The 24,625-nt window shown below is 33.5% G+C and overlaps 1 protein-coding gene across 1 annotated transcript in view; it reads left to right on the forward strand.

Moving 5' to 3' along the window:
- The window catches only part of LOC105536276 (polypeptide N-acetylgalactosaminyltransferase 13), a 226,357-nt gene extending 203,223 nt beyond the window's left edge, over positions 1–23,134 (forward strand). The window contains exons 9-10 of the mRNA XM_011975607.1: positions 10,758–10,892; positions 22,580–23,134. Coding sequence (XP_011830997.1) covers positions 10,758–10,892; positions 22,580–22,720 — 276 coding nt within the window. The 3' untranslated portion in view covers positions 22,721–23,134. The remainder of the gene's footprint in view (positions 1–10,757; positions 10,893–22,579) is intronic.
- Positions 23,135–24,625: the final 1,491 nt, after the last annotated feature.

The following is a 24,625-nucleotide window of genomic DNA, read 5'->3' on the forward strand; positions in this document are numbered from 1 at the left end:
GAAGAAAGTGAAGAATGTATGAAGACTTTAAGGAGACTAGTCTTTTGCTTGGCAAAGTGGAGTGGGAAGGATCGTCCTAGTGATGTGATCAGCACATACCTGGTCAGGGATGGAAGAATGAGATGGCTTGCTGAGTGCAAATCAAAAAAGCATCACATTATTATATTGAGGTGAAAGCAGAAAGAGTTAACGCTTTACAGATGATATTGAAGACAGGATGAGAATAGTGAACATAAGGTGCATACCCACATCCTGTTTTTAGTTATAGAATTTTAGAGCATTAAAGCTATAAAAAGTAAGTGATATCTAGATGTGTAAGCGTAAGTTAAGAGTATACAGCTAGATGCTACTTACTCCTCCTGACCCTCCTCTGCACAAACCACTGAGCTAACAGCCTATAGATGAAACCTGAAATCAATTCATGCCTAGGAAAAAGTGCTGTCTGGGAATAAACTTGGCAGCTCCACTGGTGAATTCAATTCCATCTATGAATTCTCCACGCTGACTTCAGGATGATGTGACATGTGGAGGAAGATAATATTTAAAAAAAAGAATTTGCATTGCTAAAGGTATAATTTTTGTTGCTAAACAGTTTTCCCTTTGATTTCAATACAAATTTTCTTGGATTATTTTTACGGATGAGAGAGAAAATCGTTATGACAAGTTTATTTTCTTATAAGTTATATTTCTGGATTTTTTTTTTTGACATACTTTTCAAATTGAGTACGTTCCAAATACCTAAAGAGATCTCCCAGAGGATGCAAAGGACCAAAATGACTAAATAATGGGTGTGTAAAGAGAAGTTGAAGCACGTGGACAAGTAGTGGCAAATAGCAGATCTTCAGGTTCAGAGAGACCTCTGTCATTAAGCGGCTTGGACATACTGGGTGAATCCTGTAACATCTTTGGCTTCAGTTTCATTTAGAAAGCGAAGCCGTTGGCATAATTGGATATATATCAAACTGTGAGCTTTTATAGTAAATATTATCCTGAGGAACTCAAACAAAAGTATTTTATAATTTAAAACTAAATGTAGGAAAATCAAAACCTGTATGATAAAGCTGCAGCAAATATACATGTAGACATTTTGAATTCAAATATCTATTCATTTGTGAACTATACCTTAATAAAAAATAAAACAAAAATGAATACATGTATTTGTATCTAGGAATACATTGTTTTATTACTCTTTGCTTCATTGTGCTTCACAGATATTGCACTTTTTAACAAATGGGATGTTTGTGGCAACCCTACACGGAGCATGTCTATTGGCCTCATTTTTCCAACAGCATGTGCTCACTTGATGTCTTGGGTCATACTTTGGTAATTCTCCCAATATGTTAAACTTTTTCATCATTATTTTATCTGTTATGATTATGATCAGTGATTTTTTATGTGACTATTGTAATTGTTTTGGGGTGCTGCAAATCGTACGCATGTAACAACAGCAAACTTAACTGATGAATGCTGTGTGTATTCTGACTGCTCCACAGACTGGCCATTCCCTCTCTCTTGCTCCTCAGGCCTTCCTGTTCCTAAAACACAACAATATTGAAATTAGGCTGGTTAATAACCCTACAATGGCATCTGTGTGTTCAAGTGAAAGGAAAAGTCACATGTTTCTCACTTAAAATCAAAAGCTATAAAAGATTAAGCTTAGTGAGAAGGTATGTCAAAAGCCGACATAGGCCAAAAAGTAGGCTTCTTGCACCAAACAGCTGGCAAAATAGTGAAGGCAAATGAAAAATTCTTGAAGGAAATTGAAAATGTTACTCTAGTAAACACATAAATGAAAAGAGAGCAGACAGCCTTATTCCTTATATAGAGACAGTATTAGTGGTTTGGATAGAAGATCAAACAAGCTATGAAATGCCTTTACGCCAAAGCTTCACCACAGCAGGGCCCTAACTCTAATTCTATGACGGGTGAGAAAGCTGCAGAAGAAAAGTTGGAAGCTAGCAGAGGTTGGTTTATGAGTTTTAAGGAAAGAAGTTCTCTCTATAACTTAAAAGTGCAAAATGAAGTAGCAATTGCTGAGGGAGAAGCTGCAGCAAGTTATCCAGAAGATCCAGCTGAGATCATTGATAACTGTGAATACAGTAAACAACAGATTTTCAACGTAGACAAAACAGCAGTCAATTGGAAGAAGATGCCATCTGGGACTTCCATAGCTAGAAAAGCGAAGTCAATGCCTGGTTTCAAAACTTCAGAAGACAGGCTGATTCTCTTGTTAGGAAAAATATAGTGAGTGACTGTCAGTCAAAACCAATGTTCATTTACCATTCCCCATATCCTAGGGCCCTTAACAATTACGCTGAATCTACTCTGCCTGTGCTCTGTAAATGGAACGACAAGGCCTGGATTACAGCACATCTGTTTACTACATGGTGTACTAAATATTTTAAGCTCACTGTTGAGACCTATTTCTCGGGGGGAAAAAAAGATTCCTTTTAAAATATTATTCTTCATTGATAATTTACTCGGTCACTCAAGAGCTCTGATGGAGATGTACAAGGAGATTAATGTTTTAATGTCTGCTAACACAATATTCATTCTGCAGACCATAGATCAAGGAGTAAGTTCAACTTTCAAGTCTTACTATTTAAGAAATACATTTTCTAAGACTCTAACTGCCATAGTGATTCCTGTAATAGATCTGGGCAAAGTAAATTGAAAACTTTATGGAAAGTATTCACAATTCTAGATACCGTAAATAACATTTGTGATTCATGGGAGGAAGTCAATATATCAACTATAACAGGAGTTTGGAAAAAGCTAATCCCAACCCTCTTAGATGACTTTGAGGGGTTCAAGACATCCGTGGAGGAAATAATTGCAGATAAGGTAGAAGTAGCAGGAGAACTAGAATTAGGAGTGGAGCCTGAAGATGTGACTGAATTGCTGCACTCTCATGCTAAAACTTTAATGAATGAGCATTGCTTCTTATTAATGATCAAGGAAAGTGGTTTCTTGAGATATAATCTCCTATTGAAGATGCCGTGAACACTGTTGAAATGACAACAAAGTATTTAGAATATTACATAAACTCAAGTTGATAAAGCAGTGGCAGGTTTTGAGAGGATTAATTAAAATTTTAAAAGAAGTTCTACTGTGGGTAAAATGCTATCAAATAGCATCACATGCTACAGAAAAATCTTTAGTGAAAGGAAAAGTTGATTTATGTGATAAACTTCATTGTTGTCTTATTTTTTAAAATTACTACATCCACTTAAATTTCATCAGTCACCACTCTGGTCAACCTGCAGCCATCAGTATTGAGGCAAGACTCTCCATCAGCAGAAAGATTACCACTCACCGAAGGCTAGGATGATTGTTAGCATTTTTAGCAATAAAGTATTTTTAATTAAGGAATATACATTGTTTTTTGAGACACAATACTACTGCACACTTAATATGGCTACTGTATAGTGTAAACATAACTCATAGGCACAGGGAAACAAAAACATGTGTCTTGCTTTAAATTTGATACTTGTTTTATTGTAGTGATCTGAAACTGAACCCACAAAATCTCTGAAGTATGCCTGTGTATACGCATGTACATACATACACACTCACACCCCCTTCATCTATGGATAAAAAAAGGAAAGAAAGAAACCCTGTGGCAAGATAGAGCAAGTAGAGGGTGTTTAATTCCTGAGCCCTTTGCAGAAAGAGACAAGGTTCAGGTCCCAATAATAGAGCAATGCCTTCCTTTCTTGCTTTGTAACTTGTACTGCTGGAACAAGGTTTCATTAGCACAGGCTCACGCTAGAGATTTGAGCAAACTTTTGTTTGTAGTTTTTCTAAAGGGTCATGAAAAAAGAGTATTTTAAAAGAAGTAACTATATATACATTAGGATTTTAAACATAATACAATTGGTAAAAAAAAAAAAAAATGTGGACACCTAGTCTTTCATTATGTTAAATTAATTTAACAGAATATTTTAGATCCTTCTCACAGAAGTCCTTGAAATTATTTAGATGTTGTTTTAGGTATTTGAAGAATCTTAAAATGTCTTTGGACATTCTCCCTAAAAAGAAAAATCCAGAACAAACCATACATTTAGGTGAAAAATAAAGAATGCTTACCATCTGATATGATTTGGCTGTGTCTCCACCAAAATCTCATCTTGAATTGTAGCTCCCATAATCCCCACATGTCATGGGAGGGACCTGGTGGGAGATAATTGAATCATGGGGGCAGGTTTTTCCCATGCTGTTCTCATGATAGTGAATAAGTCTCACGAGATGTGATGGTTTTACAAAGGGCAGTTTCCCTGCACACGCTGTCTTGCCTGCCACCATATGAGATGTGCCTTTGCTCCTCCTCCACCTTCCACCACAATTGTGAGCCTCCCCAGCCATGTGGAACTGTGAATCCATTAAACCTCTTTCCTTCATAAATTACCCAGTTTTGAGTATGTCCTTATAGCAGTGTGAGAGTCAACTAAAACATCATCTATGGAAAGAAAAATATTGAGATTAAAAGGATTTGAGATTTGAATTGGCTTTATATATAGCATCATCCATTATAGATAGTACTCATTTCATTACAAGATAAATTCAGAGGCAGAAATCATTATGACCCCAATAAAGTATACATAAAATCAGGAAAATCACCTAGTCACATTATAAAACACCTTTATGAACAGATAGCTATAATAGAAAAGTATTGTGAAAATGGTTGATTTTATGCTGGTGGAAAGTATAACTGGATGTTAAAATTTCAGCCCAGATACCAAGATACAATAAATGTGAAATGTAAAATCAGACTTCCCTATGCAAAATTTGCAATGGCAATCTAAAATCAGATTTTCCTGTGCAAAATTTGAAAAGACACTTTGGAAATCTGATTCTGTGACATTAGACACTTCAACCAGCATGAGGAGGAAAAGGATGTATGTTAGTTTGCTGGAGCTTTTGTATAAAATTATTGCAAACTAGGTTTCTTAAAACCATAGAAATTTATTGTCTTACAGTTCCGGAGGCTAGAAGTCTGAAATCAAGTTGTCAGAAGTGCCATACTCCCTCTGAAACCTAAGGGAGAATCATCTTTTTCCGCTTCTAACTTCCAGTGTTTGCCAACAATCCTTGGTGTCCCCTGGCTTGTAGATGCATCATTCCAGTCTCTAATTCCATCATCACATGGCTATCTTTTCTCTGTCTCTATTTTCTTATAAGGACACCAGTCCTTTTAGATTAAGGGCCCATCTTACTCCAGGATGACTTCATCATAAGGACTATCTCCATAAGTGTACACATTTTGCGGTACTGGTGGTTAGGACTTCAATCTATCATCTGGGGAGCCACAGTTCAACCCATAATGGAAGATATCAGAATATGGAGAAGATTGTAAGATTTTGCCTGGAGAGAATAGTTGCCCTGCCTCTAGAGAAGATGGGCTGGGATTCTAGCTTCCAGTAAGAAGAGGATTCAAAGCAGGGAAGTTCTTGAGTGTGCAACCCATGCAATCAGAGCCCTACAATCTTGGAATTCTTGATAATTTTATAAAAATAAGTTCTGCATTTTCATTTTGCACTGGGACCTGCATATTATGTAGGATGCCAGTTGGAGAGCTTGCTATATGCTTCTGGTATATGGCAGGCTGTGAGCTGACTCACACACGATAAGGCTGGCTTGTGACAACTGAATACCGGGAACTGACTGCACTGCCTAGTGTTAGCCTGTCTCCCAGAGTTTTCACAAAAAGTGGCTCACTTGTAAAATATGCATTGTCCTCTTTTTTTGCACTTCAGTTAAGAGGTGCTCAGCGATGGGAATCTCTAAGAAAATCCAAATGGTCTCAGAACAGGGAGCTTTAAATCTCTGGCAGGCCAGAGAACAGGAAGGAGTTATACACAACAGTTCAAGTAAGACCTCTCTTACAGCTTTGCCACTCTGGAAGAATAAAAAAATTAAAAAAAAAAAAAACTGATTAGCAGACTGGGTGAATTTGGGAGTGGACAAGAACAGTGAGGGAAAGAAAAAAGCTTAAGACGTAAAACAGAAAAAGCCTTTGCCTCTGCAGGTTGCCAACATAAATTAAGCCCAATGTGGAGAAGGGGGAATTATTTGATATTGCATTACATTTAGAGTTTTGATTAGTAATACTAAACAGTATATTCTAATTTCAGAACTGAATCCCAAGGTGAGAGCAAGACTCCATCTCAAAAAAAAAAAAAAAAAAAAAAAAAAAAAAAAAATTCATGCACACCATATTTTTCACTTAGGAATAAGGAAAGATATGTTATCTACTCCAATACATTGTAAAGGGTTAGTGGTGGTGTGGCCTGAATTGTGTTCTTCTAGAAATTCATATGTTGAAGTCTTAACCCCCAGTTCCTTAGAATGTAACCATATTAGAGATGAGTCTTTAAAGAGGTAAAGTTAAAATGGTATCATTAGGGTGCCCTAATTCAATGTAACTGGTATTTTTATAAAAAGAGATTAGGACACATGCAAACAGAGAAGGAAGACCGTGTGAAGACACACGGAGAAGATCCCTCTTACAAGCCAAAGAGAGCGGCCTCAGCAGAAACCAGCTCTGCTAAGATCGTGATCTTGGACTTCCAGCCTCCAAACCTGTCAGGAAATAAATTTCTGTTGCTTCGGCCACCCAGTCCATAGTACTTTGTTATGGCAGTCGTAGTGAACTAACACAACAGTAAACAATAACAACTGAGTTATTACAGTGAGTAATTAGTTTTGAAAGGCATAATAATCAACACGGTCCATAAACTGGAGCATAGACATTATTACCTGTATCATTATCATCATCTTATAAGATAGCTGAGATTAAAAGAGTTGACTTAAAAAATGGCCATTTTAATGGTTCTTTGTAGACCTAGCTTGACTGAAGGATTACATAAGAATATATGTGATACTAGATAGCTCATAATTTTACAGATTAGACAACATGAACATTAAGGGTGAAACAGAATTTTAAAAGCACTATAAATTACTAAATCCATAGGATTCATGTAAAGAGCTCTATTTGTTACATTTTGCAATACTGTAAGTTGGTATACATTCATAGAAATATAAATGCAATTGCACAATAAAAGAATAGAGCAAATTTATTTAATGTGATATATATGAAGCGTAGAACACATTTTTTTAAAAAAAGGTAGTGTCCAATTAATGTTAACTTCCTCCCTGTTTCCTCTTTTATAATGGAAGGAAAGCCACAGAGATTGATTGTTTTTCCCTGCTTCTAGTCACCTTAGCTTAATTAAAGTGATTAGACTTTGAACCAATTAATTGTCATTAAAGTCAGGCTGGCACTGGAACAAATGGAAACATATGCTAAATCTATGGTTCATGTAACTCGGTTCTGCTTTACTAAGTATTGGTAACCGATGATAAAGTAATTTGAGTGATAATCAGAAAAGGAAGAAGAATAGTTTCCATTATTTTAAGAGAATGTACAATGAGATTTTACTAATGAATGAATCAATCTTGTATAGTGTAGTTATCAACATACCTGATAGTTTAAAGTAAAGTGCTTCATTGGTGTTCAGGTTTGAAATATTTTAACTCACATAGGCATAAAGGTTTCAACCACAGCAAGGACAGGCTGGGCCTTACACATACTAACTGAGAGTGTCTGTGGAGTAGTGAGACGGAAAAACAAGCAACAGCTGTAGGGAATAGCTGCTCCTAGGAAATCCAGTGTGAGATTCGGAGATTGTCCCCAAAGTCATAAAGGAACTCATAAGTAGTTAATCTACAGGGTCATAATACAATGCTTAAATTATCAGAAATATCTGTCATCAGGTATTATAAACTCTCCCTCGGGACTTGTACAGCAGCCAAGGGCTCAGCTCAGACAGCAAGAGCAAACATTGCTGGACCCTTATACTAAAATTTCTTGGTGGTGTTGGATAGAAATCCTCAATTTGGGATTAACTCTAAGACTGGGAATAATAACTCTAAATATCAGCTACTGAATTTTGTCTGTGTGCCAGAATCTCTGCAAAGTATTTCACATATAATGTTTTCAGTATACCCAAAGTGAATTTCATGAACCTTTTACAGTAGTAGATATGAAAAAATTTAATAATGACAATTATGGGTTCAAAAACTAATAGATATAAATGATAAATAATTGAGTTCAAACCTAACAATTTCCAGATTAGGTTTCAAGAATGATATGTATATACTGACATGCACTGATTTTTGTTATTATAAAGAGTAAAAAACATCCTAGAAACAAGCATAAAAATGAGATTATTTCTCAGGTACAAAAACAAATTAATCCTGATTTTACATTAATCCAAGAAAAACAAGGAAGCATTATCAACAGATTGTTTTTAACAAAAATTGCTTGTGAGCCAAATATTTTAACATCCGTTAATTTTTTTCAAGTACAAAGGCCAAAAAATAATTTAACAGACATATAATTTATATACACATATAAGTACATAAACTATTCTACAAATATATCTTTCTTAAATGTAAATTACTTAAGATAGCTCTAATGACCACAAACTGAATCTAAATTAGAAATTGAGGATCAAGGGATGTGGTAGACTGCTCTCTAAAACTTTCAACAGGTACTGTTTCCAAACTATCTTAAGAGACTCGAGAAGAATATACTGTATAAAAATGGCCTGAGCCATTAGAAAATTAAGGCTGAAATGGACGTTATGAGGTTTCCTTTTACACTGGCATTTGTCGCTTTAAAAGGAAGCAATTTTAATGTAGAAGGCTATCTTTGAGTATTGAAATAATCCTATCATCTCAGCTTAAGATTCTCACTTGTGTAATTAAATAAGTTTGTAATTGTGTTTAAAATAATACTCTTTGGGGAGGATATGAATATTTCTGTTTGATGGGTTTTTATGTTATTCTTCTTAGGTGACCAGATGTTCTTCATAAAAACATATGAGCATGAAAAAGTAATGAAGCTAGAAAATATATTTGTGAATTGAATACATGAAGTCTGCGATATATTTTGCATAATTCAATTAAATGTACTTCACATTTCTCAAAATTGTATATTAAGTAAATGTATAACCTTTGTGAAAATTTTTCTGGGTTTTTTTTGTTGTTGCTGTTATTGTTGTTGCCACTGTTGTTGTTGTTTTGAGACTGGGTCTTGCTGTGTCACCCAGACTGAATGCAGTGGTGTGATCATGGCTCAAGTAATCTGCCAACCTCAGCCTCTCCCACTTCAGCCTCCCAAGTAGTGGGGACAACAGGCATGTACCACCATGCTTGGATAATTTTCTTTTAATTATTGTTTGTAGAGATGAGATCTCTATATGTTTCCCTGGCTGGTCTTAAACTCCTGGCCTCAAGCAATCCTCTTGCCTTAACCTCCCAAAGTGTTGGGATTACAGGCATGAGTCACCGAACCAGTCCCCAATAATTTCCTTTTAAGCGGTTGACAGAAGAGGGTATTTGTGTTCCATCATTGATTTTTCCACTTCCTCTCACCGCTTCTTGTGATTTTCATAGAAGTCCTGAGAAGCAGTGCTGCAGAGGCAACTCTGCCAAGACTAACTCGTTCAGCTTATGGAGCTCCAGAGTTTATACTATTTGTAAAGCTGACTTCCTCCAATTTCATCAGATATCTTTGAGAAACAAAAAGACCCTGACATGACCTTTCTCGTTATCTTTTCTGTTGACATAGCAAGGAGAAAGAAAAACCCGCAGAATACTGAACAATGCTTATCGTAGCTAAAAGAAGAAAACACATTCTATAATTATGTGCTTAATAACCCTCATGAGGCTGGGCACGGTGGCTCACACCTGTAATCCCAGCACTTTGGGAGGCCGAGGCAGGAGGATCATGAGGTCAGGAGATTGAGACCATCCTGGCCAACATAGTGAAACCCCATCTCTGCTAAAATACAAAACATTAGCCTGGCATGGTGGCGTATGCCTGTAATCCCAACTACTCAGGAGGCTGAGGCAGGAGAATCGCTTTAACCCGGGAGGCAGAGTTGCAGTAAGCCGAAATTGCACCACTGCACTCCAGCCTGATGACAGAGCAAGACTTCATCTAAAAATAAAAAAAAAATAAAAAAAACTCATGAAACTTTAATAATCAATGTTGTAAATAAATTATTCACACCAGGAACAAAATAATAAAGATTATTATAGTTCAATTGAATTATCTAACAAAGAGTCCATAATCCACCATGACATTTCTTGGATATTTTCAGAAGAATTGATGTAGTTAAGCCTAGGCAAACCATATTAAAGAGATAAGTGTAGAGCCTACCTTTAATGAGATCTCTAGAGAAGATACTTCTACAACCTTCAGAAGCTCACTGACAATATTTAATAACATTTACACAATGTACTTATGTTATCAGAAGAAAGATTTAAACTTCTATATGAAAGAATGACATTGTAGAATTGGAGAACTGGTCATAAGATGGTAGGAACGGGGACTGCCCTTCATTAAGCTCCATGCAGTTTGCAAACTATATTTTCTTTAACCTATTGTGAGCTTTATAGTGCAAGTATCATGCAAGAAATACAGTGCCAGCAAATAGTGGGTATTTTAAAGTTTATTTTGTTAAACTGAGGTCTCACCAAAACATCATAAAACAGATGACTTTGTCCCTATTTTACAGTTGAGGAAAAAGACTCAAAGAGATGAATTAGCTGTCTCAAGATAACATACCAGCAATCATTTGAAAATACAAGTTTATCTGATATGAAAGCTTCCATGGATAGATCTGCTTTATTGTAACATTTTAAAATGTACATATTATTTTATTAGCTGAATTTTATATTTTCAGGTATTTTCTTACACTGCTGACAAAGAAATTCGAACCGATGACTTGTGCTTGGATGTTTCTAGACTCAATGGACCTGTAATCATGTTAAAATGCCACCATATGAGAGGAAATCAGTTATGGGAATATGATGCTGAGGTATAGTATTTTCCTTAATTTACTTATTATTTGATGCTTGAGCTCAGTTATATATTTCAACATTCAATATTTAAATCTTAAGCTGGTTTTTATCTACATTGGCAGAATTAGATTTTAAGCATGCAGGTTCATATCGGTAACATTAGGATGGCATGTCATATAAACAGGTTTTGCCAAATTGGTCCATTAATATAAAATATGAATGAGGACAATAAAAATCAGTTTTGTGTATGACAACTTGTATCTCCATGTACATGCCAAACATAAATTAGGCAAGGGGTAAGCTAAGCCTATCTGAGAGGTTTGTATGAAGATGTGTATACAGGATAATATTGACAATATGTACATATTTTCAAATTTTAAATTTTATACCACTAATCACTGACATTTGTGTTCCTCAACTGGAAGGAACAATATCTGACAAGATTAACAAGATTTCTTTACTGTTTACAATTATAAGTATTTCACAGAATTCAGTAAACTAATTAGTCACCTAAAAAGCTGAGTAGCTTCTTCTCAATATAGCACACCTTTCTGACAGAGGAGAGGGAGAGAAAACAATAAAATTACTGTTGGAAATTTATCTCCAGGCAGTGTGTAAAAACCAGATCAACCATCAGATGGAGCTAATAAAAAAGAAATATTTTCCTTTGCATAAAGAAACTTACTATCGAAAACAGCTTCATTTCTTTCAGTTTTCTTTTATGATTAACAAAATGAATTGGTCTTCTGTGTTACATTTCCCACATTATTAAGTGGTAGGTGATTTATTTAAAAGGAAAACTAAAGTTCATTCTGCTTAGAAGATAAATACTACTATAGAGGTAAATGGGTTTCACAGATGCAGTATTCCATGCAAGCCTAAAATTTTCTACAAGAATAACATTTTAAAAACCAATCTACAGAGTTTTTTGGCATTGTTGATATTTTAACAAGACCTTTTAAAAACCATTTTGAATGTCATTTTAATATTTGCATGATTGTGTAGTTTCTTAAGTTGAATATTAGAAAAACTTACTGAATTCTTATAGGATTTGAAACTGGTTATGTAGGGTTAATTTGGGGTCTAAAACTTATACAATGTTACCAGGATCGTAGGACACAAAATCATCTTCTGAGCCATAATTGAGGACAAACACTGAGAATTCTTCCTATGTTGTACCAATGTGTTCTATTAAGATGCTGTTGCCTTCGCTATATCTTACTCACCTTGTCTGACCACCAATCTTTTTTTCTCTTCAACTATTATTTATTGGTGCCATCCTTGATATTAAGCCTACAGAAAACAGTGCCTTTGCAAAATACATATAGGTAAATCCTTCATCAGTACTCTATCTCTTCTATGAGGAAAAATGCAGTAAAATGTACAGATACAGTAGAAATCCTATAAGTGATACTTATTTTTAAATAAAACTTGTTCTTGTCGTTGTTACTGTTTAGTTTCTACCAGGAACCTGGGACTCTACTGAGCTTATGCTAAAGATAAGAAAATCTAGAATATATTTATTAAGAAAGGGGAATGATCATATACATTTTTATAAAATGAAGCAGTGTGGAATTTTAGAATACCACTTGTAATCTTTAAACTTTTCCATAACTCTTGAGTGAGCAATATCATAACTCAAATTCTTTCATTTCTCAAATAACTACTGTTAGCAATTATGTGTATATTTTTGTTTACATTTTCTGTCAGCTAGTAGCAATGCTATTGAATACTAAGGAATTTTAAGTAAAAAGTGAAAAAAATAGGTAGCTTCACCTAAGATAAATAAATGATTTCTATAAATTTACTCTTTTGGATGACTAGTAGTTATCTGTTGTAGTATTTCAGAGCACTATAACATTTTGTATCATGTTTACTTTGACTTTGGAACACACACACACAAAAGCTTATAAAATGCCATAAATATTGAGAAATTTTTATTTTAAATAATTTGATCATCTGAATTATATAGCTTAATTAAATTCTCATATATGTTTATGTTTTCAAAATTAACTAGTGATATTTACATTGTCTAATGACACCACTTTGCTAAATTAAAAAATGAATGGATCATAATCTAATAAATGACATGAGAATAGAGCAATTGTAGGAATAGTACATTGCCTTTCTGGAAATTTCAGCTTTGAAAGGTGATTTTATTTTTGAGAAGGTGTTAAAAAGAATTTTTTTTAACAAAATTGAAATATAACATTTATTACTATGCTTTTAAGTTTTACATTTAGGGTTTCTTTAGGTCACAGAAGGGTTCCACCCCTTGCTACCCACAGGGTGATTCCAGGAGTAGTAGCATCACCTGGGAACTTGTTAGAAATGCAGGATCCGAACCCATGCTAAACATACTGAATCCAAATCTGTATTTTAACAAAATCTCCGATCATTCATATATACATTTACATTTGAAAAGGATAGGGTCAAATATCTATGTATCTTCCATAGTCTTTTTATACACTGATTAAAGAATATTACAAATTTAGGAAAAGGCATGGATACAATTTGGAAAATGGCAAGGCCTCCAGAGGGGAGCAAAGAGAGGGAAAGGGAGCAAAAGGATAAGAAGTGTTGAGATGAGAAGGAGGAATAATTGCTCAGTGGTTCTATTCTTCTCATATTCCAACCTGTGGAAAGAAAATGCGTGCTGCTTACTACTTTAACTCAATTCTTTATCTTTTGCTAGCAAGGACAAAAGTTTTCTTTGAAAAATCTCTGAGGTGGTGCAGGTTCAAGGCAGAATAAAAATTGTCGGAGTTCACAGAATTACAGAACTGAAACGTACCTTAAAGTTCTCTCCTTTAAGCCTTTATCAGGAGGAAACTAAAGCACAAAGATTACGCCGCTAGCAGCAGATCTAGAATTCAGGTCCTAATAAAGTATTCCAAGCAAGCTAGCTATCAGTATAATTGTGAATCTCACCATGTGAACAGCAGAAATATTCCATCACCTTATCTCCCATAGTCCTTTCAATCTTAGAAAAGAAAGTCATAAATAGGAGCAGGATTGTTGGAATATCCAGAGAAAAATGGAAACAGTGTCATGAAGCATCAAAACCTGGAATCTATCCAGCTACTTTGGTTTTGTTTACTTCTTAGGTGAGTGGGGGAAAAGAGAAGGAATAAAGTTCATCACATATTTATCTGTTTTCTCGTGCAATTCTTACAATAGTCTTATAAGACAGATATTCTATTTTTCACATTAGTAAAATGAAGCATAGGGTAAATGCCTCGTTTAAGTTTGCACAGCCAGATTCTTACAGTAAATCCAGCAATTTTTCTACTACACTACGTTGCCTCTCAATGTTATCAAAAAACTAGAAATAATTCGGTTCTTTCAATGGTTATGATATAATAAGCTTAGTATACAGTATTTCAAATGGAATAACTAAATGCTATCAGTTATTTGTTATACCAAATTTTATTGACATAAAATTTCTCATTTTTTTAATAGTGAGAAAGATGTTCTACAATAAATATGGTCTATTTAGCTAAATAAGCAGTCATAAAACTACTTTGTCATTTTGCTCTAATTGCTTACAAGCTTCAGCTATACATACTCGTAATTGCTTATCCTTGTAATTGAATGAAACTAAGCACATGTTAGTAATAAATGCACTTCTTTGGTCAACTTTGATTTCAAATGTAGTTTCTCACACCCCTAACTAAATAGTTCGTAAATAACCATGAATTTAGTTCATTGTCATCTTATATATGGCCTAACCTGTTTGAATTGAGGGCATCCTGGGCATCATTAGCAAAATTGTAGGATACCTATGTGGTCTAGAAGCTTGAATAAATTTCACAAACCCTTCTATGCCATGAAATGTCTATTGCCAGCATTAAATGAAAAGAAAAAAATTCATCTCACTGAAACAGTTTAAGAATTATTTTTATAAAGTTCTGTCATCCATTCATTCTGTTTTATTCAGGTGTTCTCATATTCTGTTTGAACATTACAATTGTGTTCCAATCAATTTAGAATATTTTCCTATGATATATGCACATAATTACATTTCTTTTTGAATAACTAGGCAGCTACATACAGTGTGAGAATCTAATTTTAGATCAGAACACTTACATTCAACAAACACTATGCAACAAAGAAAAAAAGGGAGAAAAATATGATGCTAAAAATAACTCTTATTTTTCATGTGACTGAGCAAGTGGACTTAGAAAATACTTGTTGTGAATTCTATGTACATCTGTATCAAATAATTTCCAGAGTCACAATATAAGGAATGCTTTTCCATAGGTAAAATGTGTTAGATTAATATTTAGACTTGACTTACACTACCATCTTTTATTTACCTTTATTAGAGAGCAGGTAAATGGGATTATAATTTCAAGGTAAGTGATCTTTAAGTGCATCCCAACCATTCCCCTGTGTAGCATTCCTAAGAAAAACAATGGCTTAATTTACCTTTTGAAGGCTGTGTGCATTACACAGGTATCACCTTTCCATATTCCTATTGACCCATAGCTGTGATTTCTTATTAGAAGTAGTGAGTAGGAATTTCAATAGATTAGAGTCACATTTGTAGTTCCTATATGTTAAATGATTACACTTCCTATTTTATAATATTTCTATTTGACTGAATGCATAGATTACCTTGTCTGGAGATCATAATTAATGTTTTGAGTAATAACTTTGTTATATTAATTTTTAATTGTTATTCTATGCTTGATTAACAGAAGAAATCCTATTATCTTTGCTATTAAATTAAATATCTATAGTAGTCCAAATTTATACTTATTTTGTATATTATTATTTGTAATAACATAATTGAGTGGGTTTTATTTTAATCTTTTAGTATACCAACTTTTAAACTGAGACCTGTGCGATTGGCTCTTAAATTAACTATGCAGTCAGTTCATTAAAATATCTATTTTTTACATTAGTACTTTTAATGCCAAGGTATGGCCTAATTTTACAATATTAATGGCTTTTATTTTGTCACCAAAATTGTTTAGCCTGATTCCAGTTGGCTTTAAGTAGGAATTATATATTTGGAAGGGTAAATTTAGATGCTCCATGCCACATTTTATGTTAGTCAAACAAGCAAATATATATAAAGGCAGGAATCATTAATGTTTTTCTTATGTATTTTTATGTTATGATTGGAATATTGTACATCGCAGGAAATACCAAGGCTTTACATTCTAGAGGAGAACAATAAAGTAATGCCGTATTATAAACAAAACTCAATACTAGCTTAGGGTTTAGATCCTATTTTCTAGTCAATATTTTAAATATGCTATAGGAAAATATATTTGGCAGTAAGTTGCATGTCAGCCTGGATGTCACATTGTCTTCAAAATTGAGTTAATATAGCTGGATGCGGTGGCATGGGCCTATAGTACCAGCGACTTGGCAAGCTGAGATGGGAGGATTGCTGGAGTCCAGGAGTTTGAGGCCAGCCTGGGCAATATAGTGAGACCATTTCTCTAAAAGAAAACAAAAGTAGACTAATTAGCCATGTGCAACAAAAACAGATATAACTAAGGGTTGATATGCCTAATAAAGAGCATATCAACCCTTAGTTACTGTACTTTTTGAAGGGAAAATAGTATACCACATATAGAAATGTGCAAGGACTTGAATAAACAGCATAGTAGAAACATAGCCAAAGAAAATGGAAAAAAAGTCTTTAAAAAACATAAATACGTAAAAATCATTTTATGTGTTATTGTATTCATTTCTTGTTTATCCTATCAATATGGCAAGAAATGTTTTTAGCAGCAACTTGTAATATTGGTGAAGATGCAGTGATACCCATATAGTATCCCGACATATAGCAAGCACAAGAAGTGTTAGCTGCTGCTGCTGTTATTACAAAATTACTGTTATAGATATATTTTAAAGAACTTTGCTAATATGTGTTAAAGTGTTCATGTATTTGACCTTGCAATTTCACTTCTAAGAATCATTTCCAAAGAAATAATGACAGATATAGACATTGATGTTCAGAGATATTTGCCATTATTTATTATACATACATATCAACCCTTAGTTATATCTGTATGTATTACAAATAATGGCAAATATCTCTGAACATCAACATATTGATCAAATATCTCTGAAATACAATATATTTTTGTTATTTGCAATAGCTCCAAATTGGAAAGATATTCCCTGCAAATAAAAAAGTTAAATGGATTTTGGCAAATTCATTTCAGAGAAATAGTTTGTTTCTTAATAGTATGTTTTTAGATTATTTTAGATTATTTTAATGATAGAAAAAAATGCTCACAACATGAATAAAGGAATATTTGATTATATGACCTCAATTATATAAATTCATAAAATTATTAGAAGATGCACACAATATTAATAATTGTTATCATTTCAAACAGTATACTCAGAAATAAATGAACTATGCTTTGTTTTCAAGCAAATGAAGACACTAAATAATTTTGTGTGTTTTTAAATGAAAAATAATTTTTGTCTCAATAAGGACAAGATTTGTAATTTTTCTTCTGGGCTATGGCTTTTTATAAGTACCTGGAATTGAAGTTCTTTGACTATTTTTTCATGGCCATTCATTTGATAAACACTTTTGGGAGGTATGTTTTTAAATGAAAATTCTATGTTGTATTTATGCCCTGGGGTTATGTTTCCAGAGGGTAAGCAAAATCATTTTTGTTTTGTTTTATGTCATAAAAATTAATTTTTATATTACAAATGAAATTAACATCATTTACACTAATATCTTTGATGTTAAAATGGCATTTTCCAAGAAAAGTTCACTTCAAGAAGAAATATCACTGAGGGTAGAGGATGATCTAGCCTAGCAGTTTTAAACAGTATGATGGGAAAATTCATGTTTGGTTAAAAAAGGAAACAAAAATATAAACTAGTCTTCTTAAAAAAAATCAAGCTATATAGTTAACAATATTATTTATAGTTACAGTTTTAATATCAACTACATAGTTAACAATACTATGAATAAAATGTTATTTTTTCTTTCTTTACAAATTATATACTATTTTACTATAGAAGATAAATCCTTGAAAACATTTATCCAATAATTTGTGTACATTAAGCTGACTAAGAGAAGTAGCTTAATTTTAACAGAATTTATTGTCTGCACTGGTCTTGTACTAAGCATTTGAATCACCAGACTTACTTAGTGTATCCCATGGGCAGGCACTGAGCTTCAAGATGTAGGTGGCCATAGTCTGTGACTTTCCTGGAGCTTATGTTCCTATAGAGGAAATAGATGGAGAGCAAGAAATGGACAGATAAATTAATTAATTGAAACTGTTTGGAGAATTAGATTAAGAGTTGATCTTTTTCTTTTTCCTCCCTTCATTACCTGCCTTTCTAATTGACATCTAACGAAGGTGGCAATGTACATGTGGAACACAACCAGGTTAGCCCTGTAAAAACACAAGTGGGAGCAATTTGAGTACCATACTGTTCAAAGTAAAGCCTTAAAGCTAAATTATCCTCCAAATTTGTCCCTGATATTATTTAATTTTAGAGTGTAAGAATGAGGAGGCCAAGGGCCATAGTTGGACTAATCAACTATTTTGAATATCTACTCGCAAATAACTCATCTGGTACTAAAAAGCATTGTATTACTAGGATGAAGGCTGAGAATATAATCTTTTATATCTAAAAATAACCTTTTGCCAAAAATATTTCATCATTTAATCTTAAGCCCCTCTCCATATTCTCAGTCTTATCTTCATTTACTCCTTCCTTATAGGTTGATATTAAAGCCATCTAAAAAAATGTGGCTCACAGCTCCATGGATGCAATTATTGTGACATGTGCCTTCCATCTTTATCCAGTAGAAATTGCATGTTGCCTAGGATGATTGATTTATTACTGTCTTTGTACTTGATTTCGTCATTATTCATTATTTTCTTTGTCAAACAGACCCACACTCTTCTTCATATAATCACCCAGTCTTGTCTCTCAGTGAACAAAGTAGCTGATGGCTCCCAGCATCCTACAGTGGAAACCTGTAATGATAGCACTTTGCAAAAATGGCTACTAAGAAACTATACAAGAATGGAAATTTTTAGAAATATTTTTGGGAATTCTACTGATTACATTCTCTAATGATTTTTGGAGGTTTGTGTTGCAGATTTTATTAATTTTAGTATTTTTGTTATGTTCAGTTATTGAAATCTGGAAACTCCTTTAAAATGTGGTTAAGAAAAATTTTTATGTACCTTTTCTCCATGGAGTTAACTCTCTGTCTTTTACTTCTTAGTTACTCATTAATTTGGGGACTGCATATATTAAGTTGTGTTTAGTCTATCCTTAATGAGTAGGTATGTTTTTGATTTTTTCTTTATTTTAAACATATATATGCAAAAATATATTTGATGAACTGTATTATGACATATTAACTCTCTTTGAGGCGAACTATAGCCATGTTTATATGACAACAGGTTCTACATCATCAGATCTGAAAAATATCAATTAAAAAACTAACAGGGTCAAAAAAAGATTGTTTCTAAAACAACAAAATCATTTATTTTTGTTTCTTTTTATTCAGATACTTTGGTTAAATGCAAATATGGCATATCCTTTCTAAAGTATCTTATTATTTTAATTAAAACACTAAGCAAGCGCATTATTAAAGACTAAGATGTGATTTTTCAATACCTTTATAAAGAAAATTATTTCTAAGCATTTCTTTATGGTTGCCTAAGTGAAATAATACTTTTTTTAAGTTGTATCTTTTATCTCTCACTTGTATGATTTGTGACTATCTTTTCAGTAAGCAATAAAATGAATCATTATTCAGGTCAACTGATAGGGAATTCTTCTAAAGAGTGCAAATAAGAACATGTCTTACCTTTTAGTTTTAAGGGGTTTATTATCCAAAAAATAAAGGATTTTACTTTGTCCCTTACCTTACAATGAGAACACAGGAAGATTGGGGCATTTTTCTGGTTCAGATGAACCACTTAAATATTGTTAGTGGAGGAAACAATTGAGCTCAGAAGTCTTGTAACAAGGCTGGGAATGAAATTATGGAGAGGGGACAACACATGGGGTACTATTTTAATTAGAACTATATTCCAGTCAAAGACATTCCAAATGTAAGAGTTGGTAAAGCTGGAAAAGTCTACGTCTTTTGCACAAAGAAAACTTGTATACAAAGCAATTTTTGTGTATTATCTTAGTTGCTTTCAAAGCAATCAAACCTGATATATGCAGTGCCAAAAGAGGAGGTTTAGGTTTAACTAAATTTTTATTCTCACAAGTCTACTATAGAGTGCTAGAGCAGAGACCACAGAGTGCTTCTCTCCATAGGAGAAATTGCGGCAGTTCCCTTAGCAGTTCTTATAGCCTTCTCCACAGGTGACAGTCTGTTGCAAGGAGATGAGATCCACATCAGGCAGATGTCAAAACCATCCTGGCTTACTGGCCTCACAGAAGATGATCTCTCCTTGTAACGACTCCATAGGCCTAGCTTCCAGGAACCGAATAAAACATAAAGAATTAGAAGTCTGCACTTAGAAAAGCCCAGTTTGCTTTTCTGTTAGTATATATATGCAATTTATCAGTTGCAGATGCAGTTTATCAATCAGAGTTCATTTTTACCATAAACAATGTAGGCTAGAAACGTAGTTAACATTTTTACCCTTTTGAGGTTGCCAGGGGATTCCAGTTAGTTGACTGAAGGTCAAATTTTTTAAAAAAAAGGGAAAAAGGATATTTGTAAGCATGTTTAAGTCTAAGTATTTTCTGACAAAGAACATGATTCCTCAGAATAATTCAAAGCATGCCTGAGTGTTCACAGCTAGTAAATAAGGGACAGGAATTTACCTGAGCCTAAAAGGTCTGGTTTTCTACTGCACTGCACTATAAAGAAGTGTTTAGTGGTTTCTTTGTCTCTGCAGCAGTGGGTTTTCACTACTAGTGAATTCCTTCAAATAAATCATGTATTGTTTAGAAAGAATAATAAAAACTATTGTTTTTAAAATTATTATTTGTGCAGTTGACAACATCTATTCACATGATCCTTAAAGAAAAATCTCAAGTCTGTGCTATATTTTGAACTAAGGTAACTAATAATTGATCAAAGCATTCAACTACTATGGTATGTGATCGACTGCAATAAGACACTGGCAGTGCTTTCTGGGGTAGCTTAATGGGCAATAACATATGTGATATTTGAAAAATCGTACTTTTTTAAAAAAGGGATCTAATAGAAGTATGCAATGGTAAGTTATATTTTTGAAAGAGAATATATACACAAAGGACCACAGGTACGTAACAAAAATTAAGCCATTTTGTTGATTTTTAACTAGAACTGTTTAGAAAAAATATATATTGTTTTCGTTATGTATCTTTATTTTTTCAAGCTGGCTACTGGTTGAATTTCTGGCATCATAAGTGTAAATCAGCCATCTTCTTGCCTATCTTTGGCCATTTATTCCTTTCTTTGTTTTTTAGTGTAAATAACTTGATTCCATGTTTTGAAAGAGCAACAACAAAGGTCTCAATCTTGAAATCTCCTTTGCATCTAATTGCCTTGCTCTTTTAATTTCCTGCTTGCTGTTTCTTAGGCCTCCTCTACCACAAACCTATTCTCCCTTCCATCGTTTCTTACAACAGTGCAGGCCACGATGTTTTCAGTCCTAATCTAAACAAATTACAATCGTCTGGCTGCTATTTCTCTACCATTTTTATTGCCCACCTCTTATGTTTACTTTCATCCCATTTTCAATGTAGTATCAAGAGGCAAAAAAAAAAAAACATTTTGTTTACCTTTAATTTTGGTAATTTGCAAAAAAAAAAAAAAAGTAGAGTGCTATTTTCAAGATATATTTGCAAATTATCTCTCATACATTCAAATACTTCGCTTCTGGTTGGAGAGGTTTCCATATAATATGGTCCTAGGTATTGCCCATGAAATAGCAGAAATATATATAATTAGTATGTATAAATCATGTTGATTTAAAATGTATATCTGAAAAGTCCAAAAATGTGATTTCCAATGTACATAAAGATGCCAAAGAGAAGATATATAATGACTGGTTAACATACAATTATTGGAATTTATGAATAAACCAAAATATAAATATAATGTTTAAAAATATATGATCATCATGCCCCTGTTTTTATTTGTTATATTTTTAAGATTCTTAAAAATACAGACCAAACTATTGTAAAGATTTTATCAAGTAAGACAGATTAATTTTTGCTCTGATAATCACTTTCTACAATGAATGTCTTACAGTCACAGATACTATAGCTTGTTTAGTATTTTGAAATGGGAACATCTCTAGCAGTTTTGTTCATTTGGGTCACAGCTGTGCCATCTATTTGCATGTTTACCAAATGGTTACTGAATAACACATGCCTAAGAAAACTAAGCTTTTACAAAAGCTTGTTAATATTTGCAGTCCTCAACTGAACTCAGAGCTCACAAATGGGCTTTTTGCAAAGGAGCCTGAATTCTTGGCAACGCTTGATAAATGTCAGCCAGTTTCTTTAACCATCTGCAAATAAAGGTATATTAGACAATTATGACTTCATAACAGTCAAAGTTGTATAATAATTAATCCAGGGACACCTGTGTGCACAGTTCCTTTTACAAACCTATCACAGTGTATTATACTAAAAAAATCATAAAGGATTTTTTAGAGAACAGATTTCATCTGATGTGCTAGTGAAGCTAAAGATGAAATAAGCTGCACTGATTATTGGTTATCTTTTACAGAGACTCACGTTGCGACATGTTAACAGTAACCAATGTCTCGATGAACCTTCTGAAGAAGACAAAATGGTGCCTACAATGCAGGACTGTAGTGGAAGCAGATCCCAACAGTGGCTGCTAAGGAACATGACCTTGGGCACATGAAGACCATGTCCTCCAAGCCATGAAAGTGTCTACGCTTTTGTTTTTCCATTATTTCAATTGGGGGAAAATATTGACTTTGCTGAATTGAAAGTTTTAAAAATCCTTTTAGTATTCTAAAACACAATTGTTTCTAATTCGTTTCTAGAAATGTTTGCTTATTTCCCTACTAAAATTTGTATCTGATAAAAGCACATAAAAATATAAATAATAGCAAATTATTATTAAACAACAGAACAACTTGTAAAACAAACTGTTTGCTTTAAGAAAAATCTTTATTGCAGTCATGTCATAGGGTTAATTGGAGGTTATTTTATTTTTGGTTGTCATGGTGATTGAAAGAGATAATGTAAATGCCTTATAAAATCATCTTCATTATGAAATATTATCAGTTGCTTTATAAACTCACCCATTTTACCGATCCTTCATGGAAACATGTTTGAATTCTATGTCTACAACAGGGCCACATATTAAATTATTTCTGAATGGTGAATTCATCCTACAAAATATTCCAAGTTTTGGACAAAGAAAAACATTACATTGGATATTGAATTCATAGAGCCTTTACAGAAGCATCACATTTAAACCAATGTGAATCCAAAAAAGAGAAGGAAAATTTTTAAATTCAATTTAAAGGACATAAAAAAAAGAAATCCGTGAAGCATTGAGGGGAACAAGACGAGTCTAATCCGCAGTGCTTCAATCATTGTGAGAGAACTCAAAGTGGGTTGCAATTATTCCTAACACAGGCTGAAGCTAAACAATCTTGCTTCCAGAGTTTATGTTGGAAACTCAATTCTTAACCAAAATCTTGGTCTCCACAAACTCTACCATCCCTTTTCTCTTCACTCTATAGACAGTGGAATGCCACTGATGCTGTACAGAATTGTAGGTGAAAGGGAGAATTTTAGACTTAATTTTTAACTCTATTGCACTTAAAGATTTTAGTTAGGTCACCACTGTCATTTTCATTTTCTATGTTAAAGAATACCTTTCAGTGCTATGCTCCAATATCTAAAAATTTTATCACCAGGGGAATAAACTCAACACACATTCATTAAGCTTTTATTGTAATTAAACTGCTATATATTGTTTGCCATATATTATGGCCCGAGGAACATAGTTATAATTAGGCTAGATTCACATTTTCTTTTCTCATCTTAAAACCCTTTATGCTCAAAATACATTAACAGAGGCCATGAAAAGGAAAAAAAATCAGAATTTTGCTAATAAGTTTTTGTATTTGACAGCATTTAAAATGCTCATAGAGTTACCCAATATATGTATGTTATCATTATAAATGCACTCAGCAGCTAAGAGAAATTCGAGAGGAAAAATGGAAGAAGTGTTTTCTGGAGCAGAAGATTCCACTTCTGTGGTCCTCATCTTTACTTAAAAAGCTCTTATAGAAAGGATTAATCATTCTGACGGCATACAAACTCTCTATGTCTCTGACTTGCACATACACTGCTTTATAATGAAAATGAGGACACTTTCTGATTGTCAGTAAAATCTTAAATGATTTTTGCAACTGGTATTCCTTCCTCTTTTGACTTTTTATTGGTACAACTGTAGGGAAGAATCTGCAACCTGGAGCATTTCAGGTTTGCTCTTTAAATATAGACACCCCTCACCATGAGCTCTCCGGGAATCCGTGACTTTCCTAAAATTGTAAGCAAAATGTTGAATATCAGGGCATTTTTTTTCTGAAGTGGGAGTATGTCGCTTACAGCAAACTTGGAAAGAAGGCTATGACTCACAAGAGGCAGTGAACCATTGCCTTAAATTATTAGCAGCCTCTCAAGTCCATTGAGGCCTCATGTAAAATTCCCATCTTTCATTTTTACACTTCTCTTCTCCCCTCATTTCCTTTTCTCCTGACTAAGGTAAAAAGACCCTGCACAGCAT

Source organism: Mandrillus leucophaeus, unplaced genomic scaffold (assembly GCF_000951045.1).
Source record: "Mandrillus leucophaeus isolate KB7577 unplaced genomic scaffold, Mleu.le_1.0 Scaffold1577, whole genome shotgun sequence".
Taxonomy (NCBI): domain Eukaryota; kingdom Metazoa; phylum Chordata; class Mammalia; order Primates; family Cercopithecidae; genus Mandrillus; species Mandrillus leucophaeus.